At 40.0% G+C, this 22,724-nt stretch overlaps 1 protein-coding gene across 3 annotated transcripts in view; it reads right to left on the bottom strand.

The window, feature by feature from the left end:
- Positions 1 to 20,769, bottom strand: part of LOC102229392 (forkhead box protein O3-like) — a 37,092-nt gene extending 16,323 nt beyond the window's left edge. Inside the window, exons 1-2 of one of the 3 annotated variants that reach the window (XM_023330128.1) lie at positions 20,535 to 20,769; positions 19,272 to 20,416 (exon numbers count right to left, since the gene is read on the bottom strand). In XM_023330128.1, the coding sequence (XP_023185896.1) occupies positions 19,272 to 19,760 (489 nt within the window). In that variant the 5' untranslated portion in view covers positions 19,761 to 20,416; positions 20,535 to 20,769. Of the gene's footprint in view, positions 1 to 19,271 lie in introns of all 3 variants that reach the window. The other 2 variants (XM_023330132.1, XM_005796043.3) reach the window with 2 other exon arrangements.
- Positions 20,770 to 22,724: the final 1,955 nt, after the last annotated feature.

Here is a 22,724-nt window from a genome sequence, read left to right as displayed (position 1 = left end):
TAGGCTTTTAAAAAAATGTATAAATTAATCTTACAGCAAAATCTCAGACAAGTGTTGCTCATTCAGTAAGTACAAAGCTGGGGTTTCAACATACAAGGCCAGTATCATGACATGTCTTTAGCATCATATTATATAATGGAGAATAGTTATTTTCTTCTTTAATTCTAATATTGTTTCAGAAGAAAGTGAGAGCTGGTGAAGAAATTCATATTGTTCACTCTGAGCAATGAAAATCCTTCTGACAACGTTATCTCACATAGATCAGTTATTGACACACACTTTAAAACTAGCAGCATCAAAGACAATTGTTTTGATTGCAAGACCATAAACTGAACACAGCAACAGATGTCAGAAAAGAAATGTTGAAAAAATACAAAAAGCTGCAGACATTTGGGATGTCAGGCTTTGAAAATGCAGTTCATCACTTTACAAATAAGAGATTTTTGAGTGGTTGAAATGAGAAAATAATAATGAAGAGGACACAAACTAGAATTCAATCCCCAAGGTCCATCAAGCATTTAAATTAGGTTGAAGCATATGTTTAGCTCAGTCACATAACCTTGGATGAAGGGATGGAATAGCATAAGATTTTCACAAAAATCACCACATTTTCACAGCAATTACAGAAAATCTGTGTCATTTGCACACCCAGGACGGCTAAAAAACAGGTATTGAATACTTCTTCAAAAGAAATTTAAAACAGCTAACGTCAGAAATCAGCCACAAACTTTGATTAGCGCGTATTTAATTAAAAATAGAGATCTTCACACATGGTGCACAGAAACAAAGATGCTTTGTTTTCAAAGCAGACAATTTTGCATCTTTGTTGGGCAATTTCAACGTTGTTATTGTATGTGCATTGTTATTATCCAGACATTTTCACAATTTCTCCTTTTAAAAACATATTCCCCATCAGACTCACAGGGCAAAGGAGTTGCTGGTAGCATCATTAACCAGCAGGCTGTACCCAGCGATTACTTTGATGGCCCACAGTTATCTATCACCAACACCTGAAGACAGATGACGATAGATAGAGGCATATTTACAATAAATGCATGACTGTGAGCACCACTGGGGGGTTCGGTTTTTGTGCACAAACTGTCAGGATCCCATAAATGTAAATACACATCTGTCAGCAGCATTGCATGGACTAAGACACATATGTGAGGTGCTGCTACACCTCTATATGTTCCTTTGTGTGTGTGTGTCCTGGCACTCCTGGAAGGGGGGCTGGAGTGTTTCCGCCTGAGCGCGGCTGTCAGTGGGCATCACTCAGCCCTGCAGTGTGGCAGTACGCGAGGATCATTAGTAGAGATGGAGGGAGCAGAATGGAGGAGAGCAAGGGAGGAAAAAAGGGAGAGAGGGGCAGCGACTGGGTGAGTCGGGCAGCACGTCTTAATATCCGTCTTGAGAGTATTACACACACGGCAATGCACTTCGCTCTCAGTCACGCAATCAGCCCACCTCAGAGGGCCCGCCATGGTACCCTCCTCTGTCATCGTCTCCCGTTTTGTCACTCTGTGCGCCTTCACCCATCTTAACCTGTTCCCCCCTTCATCTCTTTTGAACCAGTTCTGTCCCTCCTAGTACCAAGTCATGCTCTTTAAGCTCCACATGTCACAGATTTTATATTTCCCTGCTCCACATTGATCCACCTTGCATTCTTTCTTACTAACCATCACTTTATCCCAGCCCCCTGCTTTTATCTTCGCTCACGTTGCTTCACACAACTGATCTTCTCCTTGCTCTGGAGAATCATATGCTACTTGACCTGCTCTTGACTGCAGCAAGGTGAAACAACTGTTCTACACATTTGAGGAATAAGCATCTTTCTGTTTTTGTCTTTCATCTTGCAGTGTTTCCCAGTTCTTCATCCAATACACCTGTAGGTATAAACAGGTGCATTGAATGTGATTTGTCTAGCAGTTTGCGTGAGTATGCATCATTATAAGGTCACAGTTGTATGATGCCTTGCAAAGCACATGCTGTGGAATGTTTTAACAAGTAAAATATTTTGTGTCCGGTGTGCATTTCAACTGTCAGAGGCAGGAAATAAATTCAGGAGCAGTATTTCGTTATAACAAGAAACTTTCACGTTACAGAAAGTTTTAATCTCGTTATAACGTGATGAGATTGCTATAATGAAAGATTCTCATTATAGCAAGACTCAAAATTGGTTAAAAATGAAAAACTTTCACATGAGAAAGAGATATAAAAATGCACTACTTTGACAGATTACAACTTCCTGTGAGGGTATAAAGAGCTTTTCTCTGACTCCTTCGCTCCCTGTGTTTTCTATATCAGGGTATATTTTCATTTCGGGCAGCATCAACATCATAAATGTCATTTAAAGGGTCAGTTGTGGTTAATAACACTGCTCATTAGCAAACTGTTAAAATATTTTAGATATTACTTAATATAAAATATTATCCATATTCCATTAGAAGAACTTAAAATGTAAACATTTTTATCATCTTTTCACATTATTGTAATTTGGTCCTGTACAAATGAAAATGTTGACTGATGAATAAATAAATAACCGAACAAATGTTATCTTAAAGTTCAATTTAAGTGACCCTCTAGCCTCTAGAGGGCTGCCTTAATTGCTATGGTGGGCCGCATTTGGCCCGAGGACCTTGAGTTTGATACTTGTGTTCTAGATGATACTTAAACATCCCAAGAGGTGTTGCTGTTTTACTGTTACGACCTTCCTGATTTAAATAAGAAGATATTTTGATTTTAATGAGATATAAATTGCATCATAACGAGTTTTATACCTCATTTAAACGATACAGTGTTCTAGTTTTAATGAGTTTTATATCCAGTTATCACGAGAGACGTTATCGTGATAACAAGATGCTGCTTCTGAATTTATTTGCAAGTTCTGGCAGTTAAACGCTTCAGTACTATCCAGTGCCCCAGAGTCAGTCGTATTTCTATTCACATCAACTTATACAAATGTGTATAACTTCTGAAGATGCCTGGTTGCACTGGGTTTTTACTTAGGGGTATCAGCATACTCTTTTCCTAACACTTAACAATTATGAGTTAGTTTGTGCTGGTATATCACTTGTAGATTCATAAACCTCTGCTACCTGCGCAGCAAACCCAATACTACAATCAACATGTGAGAAAAATTAAATAAACATAGCAGGCTCTAGAAGGCTAGCTCTGTTAGCACAAGTGTAAATTTGCCCATTCTGGTTCCGCTTACCTCAAAAAGTTTCCACGCTCAGGGATCCATCTGTTTGCATTACTGTCATAGCATTTATCACACACAGATTAGGGCCGATTCTGTAATACACTTGTCCCAGTGAAACATTAGTGGGCTTGGTGTTGGCACCAGCTGTGGGTGCAGTTAAGCGCTACAACCCAGCTGATGACAGCAGGACAGCAATATCATGAGGTTGTGCAAAGTAACCTGGACAGATGCCAGCTCAGCTAAAACGCAGAGATTTTGGATGCTCTGAGTCAGATATAAAATGAGGCTGAGAGTGACTCACTGAAACAGAGGGCATGTAAACGTCACTGTTGCCTTATTTAGACATATGTAACATATTTCATAGGTGAGAGTGACACTTCTTCTATTCTTACACTCCTGTAAAAATATTTCCCCTGTTAAATATTTATTCTTTTTGTGAAGTGAACAAATTATAATATCAGATAAGAGTAATTTGAACAAATGGCCCCTGTTTCAAAGCTATTTCTAAGGCTTTAGGACTCAACTCAACCACAGTGAGAGCTATTATTACAAAATGGAAGAAAAGCGAACCTTCAAAGGACAATTACTCCAGCAGAACTTGAACTGAAAAGTCTCCACCTGGATTTAACGATCCAAATGAGAACCGTACCATAGTGTTTAACATCTTTCAGTTAACAACTCATTAAGTCAAACCTTTCTCAAGAACATTTTTTTTCCTGGCTAAAAACATGGGTTCTTTGACCTCTTAGAACGATGCTCAGGAGGAACGTGGTAAATTTCACGATCTGACAGCGGGATAGCGGGGCGATTGTCCCGTCAGACCGTCAATTTCCGAAACCACACACACACACACAAAAACTTGTAAAAGTGCACACCGGGTCAGAGTGACCCCGACGGACTGCATACAGAGTAAAAAACTCATGAGGTCTGAATGACTCTGTCTCTTATGACCACAAGAGTGTTAAGGATATTTGTTGTAAAGTTGTAAATATGCACAACACACTCACAGACACACAAGCAGCCTCGACCTCAGCAGCTTCCCCTCAGTTGCCCTTTTGGCACCTCGTTGCCACTCATTCAGATCTCAACCCCGTCGATCTCTTGTATGATCACTTGTAAGGATTTGAGAAAAGACTTCTCTAAGCTGATTGGAAGGGAAGGGGGCAAATTACCATTGCACAACTGTGCAAAAAATGTCATGGGTCATGATTTGACTTATGTAACAGCTCATATGTGTGTGTGCGTGCAGTGCAATCCTCCCTCCCACCACTCTTACCCCACGCCATTTACCCATTTTGCACTAATTGAGGGATCTTTTTTTCAGAAGCTGTTATTGCAGACATTTAATTATTTATTTTGACGGGAAGCAATCTGGTGGATAGTGAAGAGATTGCAAATGTGTGTGTATGCATGCAGGCATGGGACAGAAGAGAAAAGGGAAACGGAGAGCAGCACGAGGCCAGTGTAGCTTTTTGGGTAAATGTGCATCTGAGAGTAGTGCTGCTGTAAATCACCTGTACACTACATCTGTGGGGCTTTGCATGCACATGCAAGAACAGTGGATATAACATTTACTCTGTGTATGTGTGCGTGCATATGTGTGTGTTACATCTTAGAGTGCATGGCATTCTCAGTGCAGTGGGACTGCACTAATGGAGCCACACTTGAGCTGAAGTGTGCAGAGTGTAGCTGAAGTGCAGCCAAGTCTAACTTCCAGTCCTGCATAGAAGCCCTATAATCTACTCTCTACTATTCTATTTCTCCATTTCCCCCACTTCTGTCCCCATCCGTATCTCCATCAATTTAATTTTTCATCCCTTCTTCATTCCATGCCCTAGTCTCGTCTGTCTGTCTCCCGACCGTCTCCCTATTAAATCTCTTTATCCTGGTTTGGAAAGTAAAGATGACACAGAGCAGCATCCTTGCTGGTTCAGCAGTGAAGAGAATGAAATAAGGGAAGACGACGTGTAACCACCAGTCGTGTTGACCTTTTTCAGTCTCCAGCACCCGAGGCACGGTGAGTGAGACATTAGAAAAATGACTGAGCATTGTTAACCATTACTACCACACACATTTTGCCATATTATCTCTTCAGATGTCTTTTTCTTTAATCGCACAGAATCTCAAACAATAAACTGTGACGTCACATAAAGGGTATATATATTTTGTGAATGCAGGTTCCCTCAGAGTGTCTGTGTAATAAAATAATAATAACACTAAATTCAGGTTTGATTGAGAAAGATTCTTAAATTTTCTGTTGTAGGACTGTTCAATTTAGGGAAATTGTTTGGGAACAATCATTCTTGTAAACAATTATAGAGGGAGATAAGAGACTTATATAAGTTATATAAGCTCAGTCCATTTATCATTCATGGGAGGAAAAAAATCTTAAAGAGAAGTCATATATAATACACAGAAGAGGTCCCAGGACAGAACCTTAGAGAACACCAGAAGTAACAAGAGTGTGTGACCTGGGTTCGAAAAATTTCAGCTGTATGAGGTGCAACCAGAGATGAAAACATTAAAGTGTTGGTGATTCTATATAGCTGCTCAGCAGGACGTTGTGGGATTTGGTGTCAAAGGCTTATTAGATCAAGGAGAATGAAGAAGGTCAATAGTCCCAAGTTAGCTGCCAAGATATTTCTTTTCTATTATTTTATTTTTTTATTTATTTACAAGAGACTTATCTCTGAAATGGAGGGTCAGAAAGCAGATGTGATGTTCTTAAAAAGCCTAAATATATACAGATTTTTATTACTAGGTCCAAATAATATTAATGTAAGTCTTAAGTTTATTAATCTGTTAATTTTAACTACAACAGTTTTGTGTGTGTGTGATCTATAGTTGTGATTGAAACAAGCTTATTGTATGTTTTAGAAATTAAGATAAAAAAAAAACACTAGTAGGAAATTTTATTTAGTGTTTTGTAACAGTAAATTTACAATCATTCATAAGTGGCCGTACGTGTTTTAAACTTAACTTACTGAAACTTCCAGAAACCCTACTGAACTTTAGTTAATATTTCCAATAAGACATTACCTCTCTCTTTTGCTTTCCTCTTCCATTTTACCCCAACTTTGTATGTGCACATGAATGGCACATGTGCATGTGTGGCCAACCCTCTACTCCAGTCAATCAGTGAGCAGAGACAATTCCCCGAGTGACATTTAGGGAGAAGAAAGAGAGCCATTTATCACTTTAGTTTTGGGATAATAAAAGAATGACTGAATGAGCCTGTGTGTGTGTCATTATGCGTGTGTGTGTGTGAGCAAGAGAACAGGCAAGAGAGGAAAACTGCTAAAGATGAAAAGGGAATTTCAAAAGCACATGAAAGGAGCAGGAGAAATAAGCGAGGGAAGAGGGAAATGAGTGATAAAAAGGCTACTTTGTGGGGAGAACTGTGTGTGTGAAATAGAACAAGAGAGGGAAGAAGGGAAAGCTGTGAGTGACTGACAGTAAAAAAGAGAAGTGTAGTCAAGAGAAAAAAAGAGCCTAGAGTACGGGAAGAAAAAAGGCACAGAGACAGAAGAGGGGTTGGAAGAATGCTCTTGGCTCAGAGAGAAAACTGAGGAGAAAGAGTGGAAAGAACCACAGATGAAAAAGGAAGCTGAAAATGAGTCCACGAGAAAGACGGAAAGGTAAAGGAGACAGTCTGGAGACAGAGCTGAGTTCATTCAGGGCTATGAGTAGACTTAGAGTCCAGACCTCACATGGTCAGCATACTAAACACAGGAGCCAGTGTCCTGACCCAGATTTATGCAACTGACATACTAATCTGAACCGTAAAGAATTTCACCCCCATGCATGACCGAATGTATCTGTAACCCAGGGGCCCCCTACCTCCACCCCTTTTATCCCAGCTGTTCTTACAGTCACCCCCTAACCTCACACAAATCCAGTAACCTCCTCACACACGTGACGACACTCCCAAGCAAATTTGCTCATGCATGAGTTGCTTGACAAATATAAACAAATTCCGCAGAAAATATGGAAGGCACTTTATGTTTGAACTAGATTCTGTTAGTCTATTACATTAAACAGTTTGTAATTAGCATTTGACAAAATATTTTCACAGTCTGTGGGGTGGGATCACTGTTACAGTGCAAGATTTAAAATATGAAGTGATTTCTTCCTATGGCTTTTGGACTTTCAGCAGAAATGAGCTGACATTACAGCTCAGCAGGGTCCTCAACCCTCTGCTACCTGATGTGACCTCTGCAGCTCCATCCATCAGCACTGAACACGTGGTACGGCTGCAGTATAGCCACCATTAGCATAACAAGCATATTTCCTGATCATAACTCTCACTACCTCTCCTTTCTAATACGCTCCCTCTTTTTTTCCTCCATCCACCTGCTCCAATCAGTCAGCATTAACTATATTTCCCTTTATGCCGCGGCTCCCTCCATCACTCGCCCGGACCGCCAAGCTCAGGTAAACTGATCGGCGGCCCCTTACACGCTCCACTTTCTCCTCCCACAATTCTTTGGCCCGTGACAGGAGGGTGGGGAGGGATACTTGATGGACAGGCTCAGGGAAGCAAGCGACCCGGCACACCGCTGCCAGGAAGGGTCTGGAGATGGAGTGTTGTGAAATACATCGTTTACGTCGGCGTACATCATCTCTTTCTCAGGGACAGACGTGGCAATGTGCACGCCCATAAACACGCACGCACGAGCGCAAAGCCATCAATCGCTTGCATACAGGAAGAGGTATCAGACAGGGAGAAAAATTGAATTAGGAAATATGGGCACCGTGATTTGTGGAAAGGCAGTTTTGAGGCAGGGAGAGAAAATACAGCTTGGAGCGCACTTCATCTTCAAGCGCGGCCAAAGAGGAAGAAGCATCTGTGTTGTTTATCTAAAGCTCCCCCCATCTAGTTACAATGGCATGGTTTGAAATATTCATATACATGTATGACAAGATCAGGCCCATTATGCTGATCTCTCTGCAGGGCTTCACTAAATGGACTGAATGGAAAGCCATCAGTCAGTGTAAATTACAGTATGAAGACAAGATGCATTACATAAGCTTATAGATGGGCATGAAGAAGGGTATTATTGTAGTGTGATATCAATCACGTTCTACAATGTCATCAGTATGATAATATGCCATGGGCGATTTCAAGGATAAACCCACCATTATAATATTTCACAAAGCTTATAATGAAAGAAAAACCTATTAGGAATTTTCTGTGCTTCATAAGGTATTATGGCCCATTTTTTAGATGAATATGTAACAAGATGCAAGGCAGTAAAGAATTAAACACAAACAATATGCAAAAGAGCGGAAAATAATTATATTCTTTTTACTGAAATGTTTGGATTGTTTTTATCAAGAATTAGTGGTGGGTGATATGGACATTATGGATTTTATTGCGATACATTATGGTACGATTGTGACAGCAATAAAGATAAAAAAATCTCATTTTTGTTACTTACTTTTTAGGTAACTGCACAGCATTCGTAGCACCAAGCACACAAATATTGTTCTTGAAAAATATTCTATTTTACAACAGGCTTCTTGGGGATGCAGCTTATTTAAAAAAAAGTGAGTTTTTTCACTAAGCTGCACACAGTAACAGAATTTAATGATATTTTTGAATTTGCTGATATTAATTGTTGCTCCACAAACATTGGAGACAATAGCAAAAATAAAATTTCAGATTATACTGTCAGTTTTGTTTTTATTTTTATTTTACATTAATAAGTGAAATTTATCATGACAATGATAGATCAAAATTCCTATGCTCAAAAACCTTCCACAATAAATGGTAAACAACACAATAAAAGCCCACCCCTATTATGAATGACAACATTTTAGATTATTTGTTTGGATTCACCATTAATTTAATAATGGGCTTTATAAACCATCATACAGGCTGACTCTTTGTCGACCAAGATGCTAAAACATTGCATGGCAATGCACAAAGTCTGCATTTAATTGGACATGCATGAAGCATATCTTTAATTACAAGTAAAAATAGCATATTTGCTGTACGATACGCTATTAAGGCACACGTTAACATGAAGCAGACTAGCCAGAGGCTGTCTCGCTGTGACAGAGGTGAGTCCCGAAGACGGGGCAGAGCAGAGCGGGCCCTGTAGTGGTGGAGGGAAAAAAAAGACAAGAGAGAGTCAACCCAGCGTGACTACCGCCTGCCTGAGTGGAGCAGCCTGCCTGCAATTAAGGTGGAATCAGGGAGAAATCTGCGCTGCCTTGATAATGAGCCTCGTCTGAATTATTAACGAGAGCTGTTCCCCCAGGACCCAGGCTCCCACTGAGCCCATCAGCCCCCCACACCACCACCTCCATCGCTACCACCACAACACACCCACATGCACACCCCGACGCACTCATAAAGGAGAGAGGAGAGAGGGAGGCACTCACATCTGCAATCACACAACGTGCACACTGACACAGATAAGCAACAAGCGTGCCTCTACAGACAGCGTCCAAAACTTCAACCACAAGAAGGCCAAAACAGTCAACTCATAGGTGGAAATCGGAACCACTTCTGACAATTATACCACAAATATTTCTCTCAAATTTTATAACAGCACAATTCAACATGATATACACAAATATCCCACATAGCATTCTTAATTTAACCTTTGATTCAAATTTGTTTAGCTTGTACAGCATCATGGGGGAAGCTTTTACTGGTACAGACCAGCTGAACCGCTTGACACTGATTACAAAACAGTATGGATTTGTGAAACCTATTTAAAAAAACAAATGTCTATAAGCCATTTTGATTTTTAGATATATTTTCTCATCTTGTTCTTGTGAACTACCACTGATCTCTAACCAGCTACTAACCCCTAAAATGTAAGTAGAGTTTGTGTAGAGTATTTACAGATCTAGAAGTAACAGAGATGATGGTGTTACCGGAGTTTAACTGACAAGTAACCAAGAAGAAGCAAATTAACATTTTTGTTCCTCTTCTATAAAATGTGGGTATTTCAGGAGCTGGTCCACAACTTGTATTTTTCCTGTGTTTCCTTCCGGGTTGGTTCCACGGAAATAAAAAGAGATCACTCCAGTGGGGTAACTCATAAGGCCTCTCTTGGCCAAATAAATCTCCATGGTATCAAACCAAACATGGCCTCAAAAAGAAATGAACACTGCATTCTGTCCCCGTAGCTAAGAATGGCTTTGTCCAAAACCCACAAGAGCTTAATGAACCCAACCACACCCTCTCAATGTGGCAATTGTCAAAAAGTCGGACAGGTTGCAAAACATATAAACAAATACGATTGCAAAGAAACACAGCTGAAAGTTGGTTCCACTAACAGATAGTCAGCCCACTTGTATCCAAAAAAAAAAAGGATTCTTCCGCTGAAGAACAGAGTGTTCCTTCATGGGTGGTTTGAGGTAGTAATACAGTTGTGTGTTTTCTACAAATATGTGTGTCTGTGCCAGAGAGAATACTGGAAATCAACCCACTAAATGGTGCAATGGGAACAGAATAGCATAGGCATAAGGTTAAGTGTGCTAAGGAAAGCAAAAACCACAATTAAAGGCATTGCTGAGGACTTTTGAAGAGTGGTTCTGTTAAAAGTAGATAATAAAATACTGTTGGTGTCTTAATTTAGTATAAATCCAGATCAGTTGGTCATGGAGGGCTGTAGCTAACAGCTAGTCTGGGAGCAGGCTTCTACCCTGCAAAAACAACTTTAGTCTCAAAAACTTCAAAGAAGTCATGCAAACAAGATTCTAAAAAAAAAAAAAAAACATCAACACATTTGTATTGGATGGGTATTTGAACAAAGTTGATGATTATCTACACCTAAAATTAAGGCATGAAGTGGAGCACCTACAGTGATCTTGCTGTGTAAAACACATACATCCATTTCCTGTCTAATATATTGGCTTCTATGTAAATAAACATGTAAACATTATAATGTCATACAGGTTCATAAAATAGCATTAGCATGAATATCTATGATGTTTTTGTGACTGGAGTTGTTTTAATACATTAAAACTCCACTTAGGCTCAGACCCTTCTGGTAACACCTCAGCTTCAGATAATCTGGATTTAAATAAAATAAAAACACTAAGAGCATTACTTACGTCTTGTAAGATAATACCAGCTGATAAAATAATAACACATCACATCACGAGTGTTACATAATTAGCACCTTAGACCACATTGGACATGCCAAGTTCAAGTGCACTGAGACAGATTACTGGACTTCAGCAGTGGGTAGTTTTGTCAGTGGCTTTGAGCTTCTAATTAGAATAGATTTAAGAATTGCTTTTGAGTGACCTCAACCTTTTAAAATAACCTCACTTCAAAAATCTCAAAATATCTCCATGAAGATATCACAAATTATTTGGATCTGAAACTAAAAGAGAGATGGGTTACTAAAAGCTGCATGAGCAGCTGAAGTTAAGTTCAGACAAGCATGAGACACAAATTAGCCCAAATATGTCCAAATGGGAATGACAATCTCCTCCTCAAAAAAGCCAGTTGCTATCTGATCTGGACAAAATTCAGCGTTGTTATCCTTCTATCTCTGTGGTAATGCCAGATATGAGATTTCCCTCAAATAAGAAGAAGAACACTGCTTGAGGCAGTCTGGATCGTGGATAAAGCTCAAAACCTTGACGCTGCAGCTCCCTTGGGAGAGACTCTTCACCTCAATTGGCCCTTATACCTAAAACCACTGAGACAGAAAGAATGTATAGAATGTCTAATGGATAGAAAGTCAGTGCGTAAGAAGAACACAAGAAGATAAATGGGGAGATAAAAAGGGTGTCTGGTAGACATTGTGATAAGAGGCGGCAAAATAATATCAAAGGCAAAGGAATATTGTTTTTCATATTACTCTCTCCTGATCGCTGTCTGCCATATTTGAATGCATGCCCATGCCTTGGTAATTTGCATGTACATTAATCATTTCAGTGAGAAATAAACTGTCACGGCTGCCTGAAGGCTGCTGTAGGAAAAAGGGGGGGGGGGGGGGGGGGGGGGAATAGGCTTCTTGGCATCAGATACTTGATTCAAACGAAATGTACTGCTCGAACCCAAACTGGCTCAGGTAGAACAGCCTGGGGGAGATGTAAGGTGTTCATAATCCTGCACCATAAATCCGTCCAGCATGCATGATATGCTCTCATTTTGAGTGAGTGTGAGTATGTGCATGCTTCAGTCACATTCCCAAATAAGTTAGCTCCTCTGAGCCAACACAGAGGATAAACTGTGAGTCAACTGAAGGCTTCTGCTCCCCCTCCGCCTTCTCCACCATCATCAAGTGAGCAAGCATATATCAGGACATAGAAATACAACAAATCAAACATGCTGCTGAAAGTTTCAAGTCTACTCAATCATGTTCTGTTTTTTTTTCTCTATTGACAGAACCTTCTTGAGCCACTCCTTAGTGACAGGATTAAAAGAGATTGTCTCTGTATATATGAATCAATCGGATTCATAAATATGTTCTGTTTTTCCCTCTCTGTTTGTAAATAAAGATTATAAAATGTTAATCACTGTGATCATTTAAACTCAAAATTGAAACTCATACAAGATGATATAAAGACAGAAAGAATTATGCAACGCTCATTTTAAGGATTATTGTTCAAATCTAATAAAATACACAATATAATTTCTCAGAAATGATGACTATTACATAGGACCATATTTTAAATAAAGAAATGTCATGCCATGGCTATATTATTATATCCATCCATCCATCCATCCATCCATTTCTGTTCACCCTTTGTCCCTAATGGGGTCGGGAGGGTTGCCGGTGCCTATCTCCAGCTACGATATACACAATCATTATGAGGAAGATTTATTACTTGACAGTTGTCCAGTAGATAGTTATTGACACCCTCCATTAAGGAGAATAAGCCTCAGCAGGTCATTTCAAGTTTGTTCCAAGCATAATGGGAAACTTAAGTGGAAGGAAAACGTGTAGTAGAAAATGGAATGCAAGAAAAAAGCTATAACCACAGCTTTACATAGATTGTGATGCAAAACCTAGAAAGGAGTTCAGTGGAGATTCATAAGACATGGGCTTTGGCTGATGTACATATAAGCTACAACCATTGCTTTACTTGTGCTAAGTGACTCTTGAACCAAAGATAGGAGCTTTTTACTTGGGCTAAGGAGAAAGTGGACTGGTTTGTCACTAAATGATCCAAAGTCTTCTTCACAGATGAGAATATATTCATCATTTCATTTGGAAATTAAAGTTCCAAAGTCAAAGGAGAGTGGAGAGATACAGAATCCAAGTTGCCTGAAGTCTGCTGTGAAGTTGCCACAATTATTCATACAACCTACACATTTTCCACGCATTCAGCTTTCCGTTAATATGCTTAGATGCAGCACTGAAGAACCAGCTCCATTACCAATTATCTTTTTTTACCTCACCCTCCGTTTGGAAGTTGTCAAGTTAGCAGTACTCCCCATGATAATGAAGGCCACAATATAACATTTCTGTTTTTAAATGTTTTTGGGGGTCCTATGTAATGCTGTATTTTTTGTAAAAGTACATGATGAATTCTTTTAAGCAATAATCATCAAAATTAATAGAAATACGTACTCAAAATATACTTTTGAGTAATTTATTCATATGAGTTTCACATTCTGGACTGAATTACTAAATTGAATTAACTTTTCTAAGATATAGCAATTTATTGAGATTTCCCCATATATACATCCAGGGGCCATTTTCCTCTCAGATTGCTATGATCTTGATGCTTGTATTTATTTTTTATTTTGCTCTGACTGATTTTTGTCAATAAAGGAAGTCCCAATGACCCTTTGCCCTGCTGGCCCTACACCAACCTCTAGCTAACGTTGCTTTATAAATAACAGTCTAGTCGCCTTGGATAAAAGCGTCTGAGTGACTGCCTGGCACTCTCAATGACCTGCTGCACAATCCGCTGGGATCTGACCAGCGTAAGCGCCTGAACGAGCTCTGCCACTGCAATAAAGCAGAAAAAAAAATGTGAATGTAAAGTATTAAGATGTAGGCATAATCTGCACATAAATATATATAATATTCTTAATATCCTGGAAGTGATTATCAAACACCTCTTTATACCTAATACACAAAAAGCATTAATGAATTATGGACTTTCGTAGCCTAGAGCCACTTCTACTGGCATATACAATAAAGAAAGCCCATAGCATAACAATGGCATCGTCTAACCCCCTCGAAGTTAATGAACTTCCAGGCGCCTACGGGGCAATCCCAACACCAAGTGCTACTCCATCATTAGAAGCATTATGAAGTCAAGAGGGAGACTACATATACTATTCACTGCAGTGACATGCTGTCAGACCGATCACTGGGTTAAAACACAGACGCCTATAGTTGTAGACAGCCCCTCCCCCTGCAGTAGCCCCCACAAAGACACACACTACCAAGCCCTGATGCTTTGTTGCAACTGGCATGTGTCTCCCAGCATACATGCTCCAAAAATGTGTCCTTAATGTCTTGTAGGGGCGGATGGAAACCGAAACAGTTCAGCTTTGACATGGAGGTGATTCAGGGACCTTTCCTGATTTACTTTTCTTAGTCCTGTTTAGATCAATTACAGGGCTGTGGCTTTATTGTGCCAGTTTAGGTACCAACAAGAAAACCACAATAATCCTTCTGGAAAGTGTAACAGGTAAACAACAACAGAGTTCTAGGTATTCTCCCTCCAGTAAATAGCTCATTAAAATGCTGTGACCTCAGGACAGCAGTCTTCCTAGAAATCAGAAGGCATTAGGTATTTATAGGAGCTTAACTGTATTGCCTAGGTGAGCGGCCTTACCAGCACCCATTAACAAACCGGGATTGGGTCTTGTCCAACAAGAGTCGCAGAGGCACAAACAGCTTTTCAAGATTTTTCTAGAACCTCTGCACTTGGTTCTAATTTAGGTGTTACTGGAACTGCCTTAAAATTTGCCTTTGCCTTTAATCCATCACCCTCAATTCAACTCCCACCCCTAAAACTCAGAGTCAAGCTACAAAGCTGTGGCTCCTAATTTCATTTTATTTCATCAGCAGCAACCAACAACACACTCCTCCCTTTTTGTGCCATAACAGAAAAAAAGGAAGTTTCACATCAAACATATTTCCTCCAACACAATCATGCTAAGATTAAAATATAATGGATGACAGAAGTGGTGCTCACCAAATTGCAAACATTGCTGTCAAATATAATTGCTTACTATGACCGTAAAATTATATGTAGGTTATAGCATCCTTTATTTTGCAGAAGCTCTGGCAACGGCGACAGGAATTCTCATTATATAATACTACAATCCTGGATATTTGCAGGACTTTATGCTATAGGGTTTATTTTACACTAAACGTTCTGCAAAGTTAAAACAAATTAATAAATTAAAGCCAATCAAAAAAGAGCATTTTAGGTATAACAAAGTTGATGCATCAGAACAAAATACAATGTATACACTTTTAATAAGTTCTTTGGTCCAAGGTTCCCACGTGACTTCATAGTGTATGTTTACACTACCACTCTGCCTCCGACCAAAACCAGGTCAGGTCTGTTACTGACATTACCAATGCCTGCTTTAAATGACTTTCCTAATCCCTGTCATTACCTGGTATAGTCAATGTCTCGCCTGTGGACTGAAATAGCCAACAACCTCAGACTGCCACTGTCCAATCCCCCTAATTTGCAGTTTCATAAATAGCAGGCGGGGAATTGGGTGCTTTGGAGGCAGAGGCCCTGTGGTTGAAGGCAGCTGATGCAGATCAAATGAAACAAAGCTTACCTGGTGACACACCTCACCAGTCAAGATGGCCAAAAGGGGAAAGGCATGGTTTATAGGGGTAGTTCAGAGTGGTAGTAGTGAGTTTCTGTTAAACTCTTACACCTCTCCTGAATGTTCATTCAGAAAAATGTCGGCCTCTGTGTTAGTTGGACACCGAGGCCGAAGTTGACAGCTAGTCCTGAGGGGGCAAAGACTAAACTGGACATCAACAGTCTTCAAAGAACTACTAATTCAAAATTGTCAAAAAAGTTAATACAAACCATATTTTTTAGCCTTTAACCCTTTCATGCATGAATTATGATCCTTTGTGTCAGGATTTTTTTTCCATTTTTTAAAATTTTTTTCTTAAGGCATAAAAAAGGTAGGAAATTTTTTTTGTAAAAATAATTTATTTTTTATTTTTTATTTTTATGTGATCAATTGTAATTTGAAAAATACATCAGTAGTATTGTTCCTTAGGGGTTATCTGATGTCACAATATTTTTTTTACTTGCAAGAGTCGTCTACAGTAGAAGGAGGGACCGGGTCTGTTTTCATGCTTTTTTGTCTGTCGGCCATATTGTATTTAACAAAAATAATTTCTTGCATTTGCAGCTGATGGCCAGTAGTTGATGGTATATTTTATGATGCATTAGTGTCCACTTCAGTGGTCTGTGTGCATTTATAACATAAAAATCCACAGGAAGCACAAGAAAATGGCTTTTAGATAGCTGTCCACTGTAGTGACCACTATGCATGAAAGGGTTAATTTAAAACTGCACAATCTGAGATATAAATGCAATGGTGAAAAGATTGTTGCAGTGACAACATCAGCTGTGATAAATCCACACATGAGCACCATCAGTGTGTCAGATTTGGCCACCTGTTGCAGTGAGACTTCACTCAACAGGATGAATGTCTTATTGCCATACAAATTGTGAATTCCTGCCATTTAGATTATGATACCTAACAAAATACTGAATCCCAAGCATTCTTTGCAAAGCGGGAGGTGGTGTGCCACTAATGATTGCCCTGAGTGAAACACTTACGGTAGTAAGAAAGAAACTTGTAAAGCTTTTCCAGTCAGTAAGTGTCTGATAAAAAAAAAAAGTAAAGCTGTGAAAAAAACATGCTCACAGCAGTTTAATTTAATACTAATTTGTTAATTTTCCCAATGCCTTGCTCCTGTCAGATGGTTCCTCTGACTAGAAATGTAGAGTTAATTTAGACAGCACATTTTAATTCAGTTTTAGTCAAAGCCTTATGGCTAAAATGTAATTTAGTTTTAACTGCAATGCAGTTATCTGCAGTCACTTTGATTTTTGAGTCCAGAAAACTGGATTTGAGTCCAGTCTGGTATCACTTTCCCCATACAAAGGAGATTTTTTAGAAGTATTTTTTAAGCATCTATTCTAAAAGCTCTGTTCAAAGTTTCACCATCAGGACAACAACCGCTGCTCTGCTGCTCTCACTGCCCTCCTCTGGCTGTCCTCAGAAAGCCATAATGAATAGAAACAAGATGAGACTGGTTGGAGAGGTTGATAACATGGGCAGATGTCCAGGAGGTTAGGCTCTCAGCCAGCCAGCCAGTCAGCAGTGGTGGTAAGCTGCGGTCAGTTGTGAATATTTACACTGTGGACGGCTGACCTGTGGTCTCCCACAAGGGTCACTCTGTTGATTTACTGATCCCTTTCAAATGGCTGGATGAAAAAGAATGAAAACTGACAATTCTCATGGAAACAGGCTTACGTCTGACATCTGCAATTGCTGTGAAAACATATTTGTCCAATATTCTTTTTTTTGTCACACTTAAATATTTCATATCATCAAATATATTTTAACAAATGTTAAAAATAGCCCTAGAAAACACAAAACGTAGTTTGAACTTTATGATTTTATTTATGAAGGGTTACAATTAAACTAGCCCTATGTGAAAAAGTATTTGCCCCCTAAACCAATAACTGGTTGTATCACCTTTGACAGCAACAACTTCCATCTAGCTTGGCTGATAATTAGCAATCGGTCTGTGGCATCACTGTAAAGTTTTGTTCCTCTCTTCTCTCCAGCTGTGTTTCAATTCAGTCACATGTTGTGGACATAAATGGCCTGTTTAAGGTCATGTCACAGAAATGCAGTTGGCTTTAAGTCCAGACTTAGGCCAGGTCACTCCAACATCTTCAGACAGAGAGCAAGAAAGCACAACTCATGGTTCCATCAATTATGATAAGTTCTTCTGGTCCTGAAGCAGCAAACCAGCTGGGACCATCACACTACAACCGCCACGTTTGACTATCCATATCTTCTTTTTCTGACATGGTTTGTTAGTTTTACGCCAGATGAAACAGAACTCATAACTTCCATAAGTTCCTCTTTTGTATCATCACTCCATGAAATATTTCACCCAGAGCTGTGGGTATTATCAAAATGCTTTTCTGAAACACTTGTGCTCTTGTTGTTCAGCACTGCTTTATGCCTTGAGGATCTCACATAAATAATTATTTTTGTCCCATCTCTTTCTGATGTGAATCATAAACATCAATGTTAGCAGAAGTTGTGCCTCAAATATTGTTCTGGGTTCAACTCATGTATGGAGTGTCTGATGCACTCCTGCCACTCCTGAGAAGGTGTGCCACTAGTCCATGTTTTCTCCATTTGTGGGTAATTGCGCTCACTGCGGTTTGCCGAAGTGCCAATGCCTAAGAAATTGCATTGTAACCATATGTGGACTGATAGACCTTAATGGTTTTGTTTCCCATCTGTTCATGGATTTCAGTGTTGCATTAAGAAATCCTGTAGCCTACTTCATGTTGTGAGACAGGTTCTCTTGAAGCAATTTGGTGAGTCTAAAGATCTATTTTCCACACATTCATACACATTGAGCATATCTTATAACTCTTGCTGATTAAAATAATAATTTCAGAACTACCCTTTTCAGAACGTTTTTTATAACTTGAAATGTCTAACTGATATTATGGCAAAACCAAGACATTTGTAAGGGGTAAATACTTTTATTTTTTCTTTTGCTGCACTATATAAATCACTCCGTGTTCCTGAACTGATGTCGTCCACAAGTACAAACACTGAGGACTCTTTGGCTTTCTGTTGGCTGGAGGAAAGCGTCAGTCTGTTGCATCCCGAATTGGTGATATATTAGAATGACAGACGGTAGTAATGAACTAAGACAAGATAAGGCATGGCACCATTCATGCGTAACTGACACGGAATCCCACACTAACATGTGTACAAGGGGGGGACCTTAATGAATCAGGGAATAATGATCAATAAACTAGTATCACCGATTAACACGTCAAACCCAGCCACGCTGGTTCGCGAGCTCTCATCTCTTACCTTCCAACCAGCCGAGCTGTTGCTGTCGCCCTTATCCTTGAAATACGGCACATAACGGACCATCCAGTCGTAGATCTGTGACAGCGTGAGCCTCTTCTCCGGGGTGCTCTCAATGGCGCGGGTAATGAGATCCGCGTAGGACTGGTTCCCCCACGCGTTCCGACGAGAGGACTTGGCTTTGCGCAAGGACCCGGTCACGTCGAGTGCCGCGCCGGCCAGGCACGGGTGCGTCGCGACCGTGGGTGCCGGGGCCCCAGTCGGGTGCTTTAGCTCTGCGGGATTGCCGCCCGCGAGCCCGGCTCTGCACGCCGGCACGTCTTCCGGCTCCACCTTGATGCTGGCCAGCGGGAGACCCCCGCTCACCTCTTGTCCGCCGGGGAAGTCCTCCGGGCATGGCAGTGGCCAGGTGCACGAGCGAGGCCGGCTCTGCGGCTCGAAGTCCGGATCAACCTGATGAGCGTCCAGTTCGTCGTCCTCCATCATCAACATTTATCCCTTTAGAGGGAAATATATTAAAATAAAAAAAAAACCGAAATGAAGGGACGAAACTGTCCTCAGCAGCACTTCACGTTGGAATCTGCTTTGTAATATGCCTATTAAGCTCAGTCAGAATCAATCAGAGCCAATTCACTGGAGTAGGACAATCATCGTGAATAATAAAAAAAAGAAAATCACAACCTTGTGTGTAGAGATAAGAGTAGTAATAAAAATAATAGCAATTTCTTGTCCATTTTAACTAAAGTGCTATATTATTGGAAAAAATATGTCTTATTCAATCCGTTTCATCCTATTACACTAAGTCTTCAGCGTTCCTCAGCCAGTCACGGGGGCTTTTCATTCCAGTTGCAGCAACAGATGATATTTCAGATAAGGAAGCAAAAGCAGCCGTCGATAAATCCTGTAGAAGACAACGTGAAGAATCAGGAAAGAAGAAGATGAGGAGGGGGGTTTTAAAAAAAATCACCAGGGCTGTGCAGAGAGCATCCACTGAGGCGATAATGCGTGATTACCGTGAATTATTAAATCTTCCAGTCTGCACGGATTACGCTGGCAGCGACATATTCAAGTCCATTCAGCCTGAACAGCACCCCAACTGTCTGCAATTATAATGAAGAGGCGTGCGCATGTGACGAATCGATCATTTCCTTGGATGAGAGAAGAAAAAAAATAATATAGATATATAAAAAGAAGAGAAAGAAAATAGCCCGGCAATCAAATCTCGCATCCAGTTGTCAGGGACGAGAAAATTGGCTTTTCTCACACCTCCTTTTTGCTCCTTCCTCTCACTCTCTCTCTCTCAGATGCCACACATGTTCTCATTTGCTTACAACTCGCTCCCGTCGATGTGAGCCGAGGATGACGCGCCGGCGCTGTACTATATAGTAGAGATGCTGCCAATTGGAGTGCGCTCACGGAATCAATACTCTTCGAACATGATTACAGCGAAATCCCCGACTCTCTCTCTCTTTCTCTCTCTCTCTAACGCTCTTTCTTTCTGTGTCTGTCTCATATCCACCATTTCTATTGCGAAATCCTTAAGAACAACTCAACATATTTCTTAGTGCGCCAATCTGTCTTCAACGCGTGAGTCAAAAAAAGGAAAAGCAAAAGGAATGTGCCAGAATCAGAGATACCTCCACAAATCTTCATGCTTTTTTGTGTTTGTTTGTCATGTGAAATAATAAAAACACGACCCGTGTGTGTGACGAATTGTCCAGTGCGCTCGGCGCGCTGCGTCCAAATGCCCTCCAGGGAGAACTTGGCGGTTTCACCTCCGCTGATTATTCGCGAGCAATACCTCAGTGAGTGTAATTTTCTCTGCCGATTAGACAGATTTAGTTCAGATTAAGGGAGATTAGGTAACCCTAGATTCTTAATCCCGGGAGGAGTGGGCTGAAGTGTTGCTTTTCAGAGGTCATCATGAAAAGGGGACAGAGGGGGAAAAAATCAGCTCCAGAATCACACCAAGTGAGACAAAAAATTGTAAAGACCATCACATAGGTTTCAAAGACCATGTGCCAGAGTCAATAGGTCGGACATGGTGCGCAATTCTGTGGCTGCCCTGACCGAGACACGGAGGAGAAGATGTGTGTGGGGATGGGCAGGGGAGGGGGAAGTGTGTTGGCGTGCATGTGTGTGTGTGTGTGTTGGGGAGAGGGGTGGGAGGGTCGGTGTTCACCATCACCACGCTCTTCTCACTACCCTACTGGGTGGGCGCTCAGGCACAGGTGCTCTTATCGGATTGGCTGCTAATTTCATTATTGCGCTTAAGAGAAATCTGGGTGGATACAACTCCAACAACCTCGCTCTTTCAGTCACTGAAATAAATAATAATGCACTTTCAGATTTCCTGGGTGAAGAAAGTTGCCTTTAAACTTACATAACCTGTACCCAAGTAGATATATATATATATATATATATATATATATATATATATATATATATATATATGAACTTAGAATAAAGAGCTTCTTTTACAGATCTCACAGGAAAGATCTCAGAAAAATGCAAGCGCCAGAGTTAAGAGTTAAGAAATAATAGTTTTTAACAAATTCAAAACGGAAGAGGGAGATGGACAACAGAAGATTGATGAGCAATTTCTGCGGTGGTATACAACGTAGCACTGACAAAGTTGATCTATGGACAAGAAGTAGTCGCACAGATCCTCCGCTGTACTTAATAGTGGGCATGAGATGTTTTCCTTTTTCCACATTGTTGCACTGCTTTGCACAATATCCTTCTGAACTTTGTGTTTGTCAAACTTTTAATCTAGTTATAAATTTACCAACAGACAGTTCTTGTTACAGTCCAAGAAGATTCCACATGCTTGTTTCTGATGACAGATAATGTCTTTTCCCAGTATCACTCCCAAACAACTGTTTTGCATATAGAATCTAATGGTTATTATGGAAACTTGATGGCACCAACATGACACCATTTGTTGCAGTTGTCAAAAAATTAGTTTTGGAGATTTTTTTTTCTTTTACCTCACACTTGTGTGAAGTTGATGGGTCCTCAGTGATTCTTGTTTTTCACCCTGAATTGTTTTAAACTTTGGAAATGTGGTTCAAAGTATAGCCGTGGGTAAGATTAGGTAGAGTAGAAAGAGAAAAAAGAAACTTCTAAGAAACAGAAAGTCAAGGACTACTGATTACATGTTCCAAAAATATCCATTTAAAATACAGACAATGGTGGTAAAAACAGTGATTCTGTCAGAAACAATAATTTCTAAACACAGGTTTTTCTTCCCTCTGAACAGAAATACTTGAATTTAACGTCCCATAAACATTTTCTGTGTGAAATTATGACTTTATTTTCAGGCTTTTTAGGCATCTTTGCAAAGAGTGTCCTCAAAATTCACCATGTCTATAGGCACAATACAGTTCTAATGAAATAATAAAACAGCAGTCGGTTCACACCCATGGATTCAACAACATGATTAAAAAATACAGT

The sequence above is a fragment of the Xiphophorus maculatus genome, chromosome 3, assembly GCF_002775205.1.
Source record: "Xiphophorus maculatus strain JP 163 A chromosome 3, X_maculatus-5.0-male, whole genome shotgun sequence".
In the NCBI taxonomy this organism is placed as follows: Eukaryota; Metazoa; Chordata; class Actinopteri; order Cyprinodontiformes; family Poeciliidae; genus Xiphophorus; species Xiphophorus maculatus.
Note: the sequence above shows the minus strand (reverse complement) of the source record. Positions and strands in the feature narration are given on the sequence as shown.